A 10684-nucleotide genomic window follows, 5' to 3' on the forward strand; every position below is an offset into this window, starting at 1 on the left:
TACTGATAGATGGCGCGCGCCGAAATCAGCAGGGTCGACGATGTCGAAGTAGCAGGATCGACGAGGTCAGAAGATCACGAGCAGTCGCGTGAAGACGCTTCCCAAAAAAACCTTATTCGCCCTCTCCCGGTGCAGGATCTAGAAGACGAAGGGTTCCGGAGACATGCTCTCCTGATCGCAGATGCACCTCTGCGGTCGGGACGAAGGGAACTAAAAGGCGACTCAGCTATGAAGAGAGGCGAAAGCGAAACTGGATGATTTGGAGGCTGGCTGCCGGGCTCCTTTTATAGGGCCGAGTCCGCGACCCCCGAGCTTATCCGCCCACGAAAATCTCGCAATCAGTTGAGATTTTATAGCGATCGGTTAGGATAAGCGTAACAGCCAAGAAACCAAAAAATCAAACGGCAAAAGGTAGCCGCGCCCCCGCAAGGCGAGGGGCCGGATTTCGGCGGACCATTCACGCGCATGTCGTGCACCCGTGCCCTTTGCCCCGCCCCGCCCCGCCCAGCGAGCGCGCGCGCGTGTGGCTCTCCACACTCTCTCCTCTCATCCATGACTTGGTGAGTGAGTGTGGCTTCCATATTTAAGCTAGCTCTACTCCACTAGAACTAGCAATATGGTGTTATTGGTTCCACCAATTCCCTAGCCATCCACTTGTATGGGTTTTTGAGATTTTCTTGGGATTTATTAGAATTTCTTAATTGGGCCAAGCCCATAAATCCTAACAAGAACTTCACGCTTGATCCCAACTTTATCATAATATTGTTCTATGTGTGTTGTCAAACTTTTTTTTTCGTTTTTTGGGTATACAGTTTAAGTTCATTTTATGCTTTATTGGCAACTTTTTTTTAAAATACATATGCAATTTCGATCTTATCATGAACATAGAACACCTAAATTTGTAATAGTGATCTACAACAATAAGACATTAAAGATTGCCTCCCACACTTGCATAAGCTCTTGGTCCGAATAAATTCATTTGTACAAGCTCTAGTGATATTGAGCATTGGATACCTTTTCTGTTTATAATAATCCTAAATTCTGTTTAAAATGTGCCTTCTTTACGTTGGCATAAAATTTACACCTGGAGACATGGTGATTAATAACCGTGATTTAGATCTTACCTATCACCGCCGGGGAGAGCATGCAACACGAGGCACTCGCCGGCAACTGAGCACAGGCTGATAGGCAAGTCATCGGTGTACGGTATACGTAGGCTGCGACGAACGAGAGATGGGGCCTAGTAGAGTGGGGGAGGCCCATGTTAGATGGGCTGAAAGCAGGGGACGGGAACGTGGGGGGGGGGGGGGCAACGTCTTCGGGTTAGATGCATTCTTTTGTGATGGAATATCACCAAGTCCCATCGGCGCTACAACTTTAATTGAGCATGCTGCGTAGCCCTAATTAAGAGGCGCAGTGTTGTTGCTCCTTTTTCTCTAAAAAATAACTTCTCAGGAGAAGAAGAAAATGGAGCAGAGTTGCAAAGTCCCAGTTGGGACTCGACATACTCGTACTTCAAAATGTTTGACCAATAATCAGACTAATAACTTTCATAGCAAATATAATGTAAACTTGATATGGTTGATCAAATATAATATCAAATAATCATAAAGTAAAACTTAGGAGACCTTACGATGTTACACTATGTGTATCTCTGTGCCGTATAAACGAGATTGAAGCCTAAGGGAGTATGACTTACAATCTGTTCCCAAAGTATAGGTTCGACATCAATTTAGCTTGATTAAATTCTCCAGGAGCACGTCTTGATTAAAACTAACCAAACTAGAGAACTTAAAAGGGTGGCATATATTAGTCTAAACACCAATCGTTCAACAGCACAAATGGTAGCACTTGTTCGATGATGAGAACACCGAACGCTTCAGTATTTGCATCCGAGAACCAAAGCCGTGATTCGCGTCTGAAATTCTGAATCTGTTTTTTGCTCGATTGGCAAGACACAGGTGCGTTCCGCCTCGCGTCAGTCTCGCTGCAACAAACCAAGGTGGGAGTGCGACGGTGCGAGGCCCCATGGAATGCAATGGAAAGCACCGGGTGCCCGTCCCGTCCCGTCCGGGGTGCTCTCCTCTCCCTCTTGCTCCCTGCCGCGTGCCGCTCCTTTCACTTTCTGCCGCTGGTATTCTTCTACGGAGAAAAGGAGTGGCAAAGGATCTCACAGCCGCCAAGGAAAGCAAAGCAAAACCGAGTCCACATCGGTCCAGGTCCACTTGACCACTACCGCGGCGACCGCACTCCGCACCACCAATCAATCAGGCGCTGGAGTGACAGCGGCGGCAACACCACGCCCACGCGGCTGCCGGAGCCGACCCCCCGATGGATCTCCCGCCGCTCTCCCACCAAGCGCTCTTCGCCGCCGTCCGATCCGCCGACGCGGCCGCCGTCCGCGCGCTCCTGGCCGACGCCGAGGCGTCGGGCACCTCCCTGGCCGCGCTCGCCGCCGCGCAGACGGACGCGGGGGAGACCGCGCTGTACGTCGCCGCGGAGGCCGGCAGCGAGGAGACCGTGAGCCTCCTCCTCCCGCTCTACGACCTCGAGGCCGCCACCGTCCGCTCACGCCTCGATCTCGACGCCTTCCATGTCGCCGCCAAGCAGGGCCACACCGGTGAGCTCCCCTTCTGTTGATGTTGTGGGAGCGGATCGAAGGTCCGGATTCGTTTGGGGTTTGCTTTTTATGAACGGGACTGGGTAGAACTCTTTGTTGTCTTCAGGTGATAGGCTTTACTCTTGGCATCATTCAGCTGGTCTAGGCTGGAATTTGTTTGACATCCGGAGCTTCGAAGTTCAACTTGTTGGCAGTGACTGGGCGGGCTGTAGATGGAAATTTTCGAGTTCTGCACTTCAGTTCACAAAGGGGAAATAGAAATGGTTGCTGGTGATCCCAACCTGCTGACAGTTCTAACTGTTTCTGGATGTTTTAAGTTGATTCACTGTCAGCTAGTACCTCATATTCACTGCTGATGAGGTTCCTACCATAACACTTTAGCAAGGAATCCTATACACTTCTCTCCTGGTAAATAGACTGATAGTAGAGTAATACATATTGTTGCCATGATAAAAGGCTAGCTGTGCTGCATATGCTTGTACTGGTAATTTTAAAATGGAACTAATACGTATTATTTAAGTCTTCGTAGTATATCCATACTGAGTTACAAAAGTCAATGACGCATTGGATTTTCAGTATCATGAGCAATATCGTAAGAAACGTAGCCAATCTATTATTTACCCTCTTTCCTTGATCAAAGTAACTTATAGGTGACTTGGAAATTGGTAACAGGGGTTGTGAAAGAGTTTTTGGGGCGGTGGCCAGGGCTTTGCTCAGTCTGTGACTCTTCCAACACTAGCCCCCTCTACTCCGCTGCTGTCAAGGATCACTTGGATGTGGTAAATGCTATACTGGACACTGATGATAGCTGCATAAGGATTGTGCGGAAAAACGGGAAGACATCCCTACATACTGCTGCAAGGATTGGATACCATCGTATTGTCAAGGCACTCATAGAGAGGGATCCAGGAATTGTTCCGATCAAGGATAGGAAGGGACAAACTGCACTTCACATGGCTGTGAAAGGCAAGAACACAGATGTAGTGGAAGAGTTACTGATGGCTGATGTTTCCATTCTCAATGTGCGGGACAAGAAGGGAAATACTGCTTTGCACATAGCTACACGGAAATGGAGGCCCCAGGTATGGTTCTTTTCAGGTGTCTTGCACCACCTTAAAAAACCCTTGCTGACTATAACCTGCATTGAGAGCTATAACACTGTTATATCTGTAAGGCGTGGTTTCAGTGTGTAGCCAATTTGTTATTTATTTGCCCTCATTTTCGAATCCCCCCCCCCTGAGCTGGTACTTTATCACCACACTGTTGTTTGCTCGTTGGCATGTACAGTATAGAGTGTACTGCCTAGTTACAAGTTGCAACTCCAATTCTTATCAGTATAGTTTGTGGCAGCATTGATGCAAAAACTTCAAAAGTTGTACCTTGTTGCGAATATTTAGAGCCTAAGACTGGTATGAGATGAGGTGCACACATTAATTTTGAGTAAGCATTTGAAGGTCAGAACTATTAACAGGATGTGCATGCTGGGTGATAGGACTTCTGATCTGTATATATCTTTGGGAGGATACCAATGCATGGAGATATGCAGAGGGTAACCCGAGAGCAATCATATTATGCATCTGTTAGATACAACATACAAAATGTAAACATAATATTTTTATACAGAGTAATCTATGAATTAGAGCCTTTAGAATGCCATGCTCAGTTTTTCAGGGGTGGAGCCAGAAACTCAATTTTCTCTTCGTTTTTTGCAGTAGTGTTTTTTTCTTCAAAATTTGTCAGTGCGAAAAACATGTCGTATGTAAGCAATGGTGGTTTCTTATTGGAGCAGAGCATCTTATAAAAAGAGCAACCATATATCTAAGAACGCATAACCATCTTATAGAGCACTAAGACATTAGTTGCTGCTGCTGTTAACTGCCTGCCACTAGTTTTACTAAGTCATTGCAAAGGCGCGGGAATGTATCTGGATGCTAATATTTCAGTATCACTATTGTGGAAGTGTCACTGGGTCTACCCACTATTGTGGAAGTGTGGCTGACATTTCGAGTTTTCAACACACAATTCTAACAAGCCCACTCCACATAGGCCTTAAAACATTATATAAATGAAGCTTGAGTATTAAAGAAAGATAAAAAATAGGCATCCACAAACTTGCAGAATGATGGATTGCTTTTCTATTTTATGGAGTATTTACATTTTAACTCTGTATAGAATCTAGCCAAAATATAAGCTAACGACGAGACAGGAATTAGGTTCTAAGTTACCTTGTTCTCAAACTCTGAACATATGTTTATATTTTTGTGGGAATTGTCCATACTTGATTCCAAGGATGCTTTGCTTTGACTTGCCAAGTTTATTTTACCTTACTGGTCACTATTGTTTTCAGATGGTACAGCTTCTTCTTAGCTACGAATCACTTGAAATTAATGCTATCAATATTCAAAATGAAACAGCTATGGATTTGGCTGACAAAGTTCCTTATGGTGAGTCTAAAACGGAAATAATAGAGTGGTTGACAGAGGCTGGTGCAAAGAATGCCAGAAATGTGGGGAAAATTGATGAGGCATCAGAACTGAGGAGAACTGTGAGTGATATCAAGCACAATGTTCAGGCACAGCTTAGCGAGAATGCTAAGACCAATAAACGAGTGACTGGGATTCGCAAAGAATTGCAGAAACTGCATAGAGAAGCTATTCAGAACACCATCAATTCAGTCACCATGGTAGCAACCCTGATTGCCTCCATTGCCTTCGTTGCCATATTCAATTTGCCAGGTCAATACTTCCAAGATGTGAATAGCGGGGGAGACATTGGTGAGGCTCAAATAGCCAAGCTTACTGGTTTTCGTGTCTTCTGCCTTCTGAATGCAACTGCTCTCTTCATTTCCCTCGCGGTGGTCGTCGTGCAGATCACCTTGGTTGCCTGGGAAACTGGTGCCCAGAAGCAAGTTATCAAGATCGTAAATAAGCTCATGTGGACCGCATGCCTTAGCACAGGTGCGGCTTTTATCTCACTGGCATATGTTGTAGTTGGCCCGCAGCATGCCTGGATGGCCTTCACAGTATCAGCCATCGGAGGTCCGATCATGATTGGAACCCTCCTGTTCCTAGCCTATCTGTTGTTGCGCCCACGGTTCAAGTTTGGCGAAGACAGACAGCGCCGCATCAAGAGGGCAAGCGGCAGCAAGTCCTTCTCCTGGTCACTCCATGATGGTTTTTCAGATCTGGAAGCCTTCTCTGATCATGAGAAGAAGATATATGCCCTGTAGGAAGGTGTAACAGTAATTACTCTTGCATGAGAAGAGGCAATTGGGAGAGTGCAAATGGTTCGTGTATATATTTGGTTTAGCTGTTTTAACCTTTTAGGTCTGTGGTGAGCCGCAGTTGGACCTTCTCGTGTACTATATCTAAGAATGAAGAGCTGCACCTATTATGAAGTGCAAGTATATGACCAAAAGTTACTCGTGTACTGAGCATGCTTGAAACTGTTGCCGCTTGTGAATTGGCTACACGTTGTATCGTATCATTATTCCCCTTCTAAACCAAAAAAGTGGAATGTAAAAGAGCATGTTTAGGAAAACGAAATTATTCTGGGATAGTTTGGAAACCACAAATCCGGAGTGGATTAGAGGGGATAGAATACCCTTCTTATTCAAAATTGATGAGTTTACCGAGCGTACAGGGCATGCTAACTAATGTTTCTTACAAAAGAATAGATATATAGAACTGTAATACAACATCTGTTCAACAATGCAAGCATGCTTTGTCTACATTTAGGACAACCTATTTGGTTCATAAATTCTCGCTGAAAAATATGTACTCTCTCAAATTACTTGATGTTTAGGACAAGATTCATTTGCCTGTGGTAAACTGGAACTAGCGTTGACTCTTTACTGGAGGTAGTAGTTTATAGCTTAGAAATCTAATAAAGCAGTTTGAAATATAAATGTAGTTGTCACTCCTATATGCACACATACCCTTAATTTGACCAGGGAATAGTTATTGGAGTGCATTCACTTTATCCTCTAGTTGCAGGCATGGTTCTGATTTTTAACTTTGCTCTTAGAGCAACTCTAGCAGAACCCATACCCATATCCTATTTTATTTCTAATCACTGGTAGAAGAAAATCCACTAACAGTGTCTCTACTAGACCTTAAAAATTAGGTTCTCAAATTCCCCACTCAAACTCCCGCTGTTGAGGGCCTGTAGAGGACTACTTTTCTATTTTGGTCATTACTATTACAGTATCTCTACTAGACCTTGAAAAAACAGGGTATTTTGGCCATGTCTGCTGCTGGGTCCACTTGCCAGTTGTCTAAAATACCAGGTAGGGTATTTTCACAAACATATATGATCTGAACGACACATTTTGACAACGGTAAACTGTCTAGCAGATCATGTATTAGTCGTGTAAAACATTATTCTGCATTGTTCACAAAATGAAGTTTAAAATAGAGGATGTGATGAGAGATATGATGGGTAATGCTATTTTCAACAACTTACTCATCCATATATTCAAACTCCACTTTACAGTATTTTTGGTGACCATATAGATGAGCTGATGAAAACGATCTAAGCTGCTGGAGACAACAATAAGACATAACCCATATTGTAGAGCGGCACACCGAGTGACCCCTTTTGACAAATTTCTCCCATGAAAGATACTGCATGAGATCCTGCAGTTGCTAACCAGAATAGAATAACCATATTGTAACAGAAGTAATATCATCGTCGACATGATTATATCTCAAAGAAATGGAAATTTAATTGTACAGGGTGCTCTGTAGAAAAGCCTGATGTACACGAGCAGCTCCAGGATTTTTTTTTTGTTGTCTGAATTCATCAGCAATGTTATGCAGGCCAGAGAACCTACCCGAGATTTTAGATGGGCAAGCGCTGCATTATTCTCAATATTATTCATAACTGTGCAAACAGTGAGCCTATCACAAAGTATTTCGATAATTCCAATTACATCAAAGATCAAACGCAGAAAACAACTCCAAAGATATTTACAAACGATATTAGGGTGACTGAGTTAGGTTTCATCCATTTACAGGTTGTCACCACTCACCACATCCTAAACAGCAGAACACACATCACTGTCACTTAAAAACACAGCTGTTAAAACAGCATAAAGTCAAACCAGAATCACAAAGTATTTCAGCAATTCCAATTCCATCATACGTAGAAAACAACTCGAAAGGTATTTACAAGCGATATTAACAAGGACAATTGTAAATAAGGTTTCATCCATCTACAGGTTATCACCACATCCTAAACAGAAAAACACAGATCACTGTCACTTAATAACACAGCTGTGAAAACAGCATTGCTTTGAGAACGCCACTTGAAAGGAAGCTGTGTACGGAAGTTATGTCAGAATAAGTTGGTCATGCACTGTCACTGCCTTTGAGAATGTTATACTTGCAGAGTGGACACGTCGCATTCATGCGCAGCCATTTGGTAATACAAGGCCAGTGGAAGTGATGATTGCAGGGGAGAGCAGATAACTCAGCTCCATCTTCATATGATGATAGACAGATACAGCATTCCTGAAGGAACAAAGGATCTATCAGCAAAGCAAAAGAGAAACGTCGGAAATGAAAGAAAAAACTCATTGGAACAGAAGCAAAATTTACAACACATTGATGCCTTACAAAATGCCAACGTAAGCATTATGCTCCTTTTTTTGGAATTTTTTTGGGACATGTTAATAGACATAGAAAGATCATAGCATAGTGCAAAGGAAGACATTGAAAGAAGTAAGAACACAGATATAGCATGGAACAGAAGTTCTTACAGCATCCTCGCGAAGGAGAATACGCTCACTTGTTGACATTCCACTATTATTCAGGATAGGGATCATCAGTCCTTCATCGACCCCCTTCTCACCATCTTCGCTTGGATCAGAATATCTATATCTCAGAAGAACACTAATATCTGCATCTGATGCACCCTCCTACATATTTAATATGAAAGGAACTGAGCGCTCTGAGTCTGTGATAACATATGGAAACAGTACAGGTAAAACTACTTCTCTTGACATTGGAGTACCTGGCCAGCCAGAGCATACAGAATAGCAATGACACAAGGCAAGCAGCAACACAGTGCAATCCCAATGAAACAGGCCACAGCAACACAAAACACAGCAAAAAACACATCGAAGGCCAGAAACACAATGGTTAACCTGCAGAATGAATTGCAGAGCAGGTAGTTAGGAACTTATGATGACAAGTAGAACAGCTCACATCTTAATTATGGGAAAGTATAGATGCATGTATTGACTGAAAAGTACTTGAAATGGAAACAAAGAAGCTTAGATACATATTTAACGGTTTTTATACCTTCCATAAGATATAGTATATTGCACTTTCCATATTCTCGTCAAAACCCAGTATGACATTCTTATTCAAACCTTGGTATAATCAAACCAAACTAATTGCATGTTGTCATTGGTGAATCAAGATGCAACAAAAATGAAGGTGGCATACCAATACAGCCTTGGAGCGCCGTGCTCGAGCACCTCCCCACCTGAGAATATCCAGTAGAATCCAATGATCCACCACAGAAATGATATCAACGTGTTCATCGTCTCGCAACGACCTGTATAGCTGTGAGAGTAATCCAAATATCGAAGAACAGTTAAAAAAGTCAACACACACCCACAAGCGAGCACGGTTTCAGAGTCCATTGCATAAACCCTAATCCTAATCCCAGCACATCACAGAACATAAGATGCTGAGGTTTAGATCGTGTCCCACCTGCTCCTCCCTTCCGCCCTTTCGTCATCTTCGCTGTCGGCGTCCGAGCTGTCTGTCCCAGCGCCGGCAGACTCGACGTCAGACGCCGATCTCCGGGCGCGCCGCGTCTCGCGGCGGGTGTCGGCGCAGACGAGCCCGACGTGGACCAGGCACTGGGCGGCGTACCCGACGACCCACAGGCGGAGCGGCTTGACGGGGCTCTCCTCGGCAGAGGACGAGAGCACGGCGGCGGCGGCCGCGGCGAAGGCGACGTTCCAGGCGATGTCGAGCGCGAGGACGGGGCGGGAGTGCGCCCAGTCCGCGCGCCTCCGCTGCAGTTGCAGCGCCGCCGTCTCGCGCACCAGCATCGAGGGACCGCGCCGCCCCGCCGCGCGCCCGATGAGCGCCGCGAGGCGACTCGGCCTCACCGCTGATGGAGGAGGGGAAGCCGGGTCGCCGGAGCTGGCGGCGTCGGCACGGAGATTGGGCTGCGGAGATGGGGGCCGCAGCAGCGGCTCCTCCGGCCACGGCGACGTGGCGGCCACCTCCATCTGGGTCACCACTCACCACACCTAGCACGGCCTCTCTCTCTTTCTCTCGGCCTCTCGGGGTCTCTCTTCGGCGGCCAGCTCCACTCCACTCCACGCCACGAGTCTCTCTCGCTTCGCTACGCTTCCAATTCCAAGGTTGCGCTTCTGGTTGTTTTGGGCCAGGCTCAATCAGCCGAACGGATCGATGACGGCATAGCATGTTGTGATTGGGCCGGGCCTGATGCGGTTCGGGCTGTAGCTCGCAAGCCATCAGTTTTGCATCCCGACTTGTCGTCGTTGCTGGTGGGCTGATGGTACAGCAACTTTGAACGCGACAAGTACACATTGATCTATCTCTGCTACTGCTTACGGCTGTCATTGTGCATCATTCAGGCAGCAAAGGTGCAGTGCTAGTAGTAGTCTGGACTTTCTTAGGATGGGAACCAAATTACAGATATCAAGCTGTTTGGAGTATACAAAACTTTATATACTCCTGCATGGCTACATCTATATGAGTAGTATTAGCGTCTTGGCAGATCTTCCTTTTAGGGCTAGTTTGGAAACCTCAATTTTCTAAGGGATTTCTATTTTTCCATGGGAAAATGAGCTAATTTCTCTTGGGAAAATAGAAATCCCTTAGAAAATTGGGGTTACCAAACTAGCCCTTATATAAATTTTATTTGTCTCATTTGTTGTTGACCCTGTAGGATCGAATGTTTGATAGTCCCTCCTGTACACACACCTTGAAACATAGAAATTTCTTTGATTAAAATAAATTTCTCTATCTAAGTAAAACGTTATCCTAATTTTGAAGCATCCATTCCGTCACTAAT

At 45.0% G+C, this 10684-nt stretch overlaps 2 protein-coding genes across 3 annotated transcripts; one reads left to right on the forward strand and one right to left on the reverse strand.

Moving 5' to 3' along the window:
* Window positions 1-1644: 1644 nt before the first annotated feature.
* Window positions 1645-6124, forward strand: LOC103627693 (ankyrin repeat-containing protein). Of its 2 annotated transcripts, none has more exons than NM_001330584.1 (3): window positions 1645-2620; window positions 3293-3702; window positions 4968-6124. In NM_001330584.1, exons 1-3 carry the CDS (start codon window positions 2332-2334, stop codon window positions 5847-5849), a joined length of 1581 nt encoding a protein of 526 aa, NP_001317513.1. In that variant the 5' UTR covers window positions 1645-2331; the 3' UTR covers window positions 5850-6124. The 2 variants fall into 2 exon arrangements, with proteins under 2 accessions (NP_001317513.1, XP_008646212.1); XM_008647990.4 differs by having other exon boundaries at window positions 1789-2661; window positions 4968-6103.
* A 1340-nt stretch (window positions 6125-7464) lies between these two features.
* LOC100283384 (uncharacterized) lies at window positions 7465-9971 on the reverse strand. The gene is made up of 5 exons (NM_001156285.2): window positions 9343-9971; window positions 9073-9192; window positions 8636-8768; window positions 8382-8540; window positions 7465-8133 (listed from the first exon to the last, which is right to left on the reverse strand). The coding sequence occupies exons 1-5, from the start codon at window positions 9870-9872 to the stop codon at window positions 7972-7974; spliced, it is 1104 nt and encodes a 367-aa protein (NP_001149757.1). The 5' UTR covers window positions 9873-9971; the 3' UTR covers window positions 7465-7971.
* Window positions 9972-10684: the final 713 nt, after the last annotated feature.

Source organism: Zea mays, chromosome 5, assembly GCF_902167145.1.
Source record: "Zea mays cultivar B73 chromosome 5, Zm-B73-REFERENCE-NAM-5.0, whole genome shotgun sequence".
NCBI classification, from domain to species: domain Eukaryota; kingdom Viridiplantae; phylum Streptophyta; class Magnoliopsida; order Poales; family Poaceae; genus Zea; species Zea mays.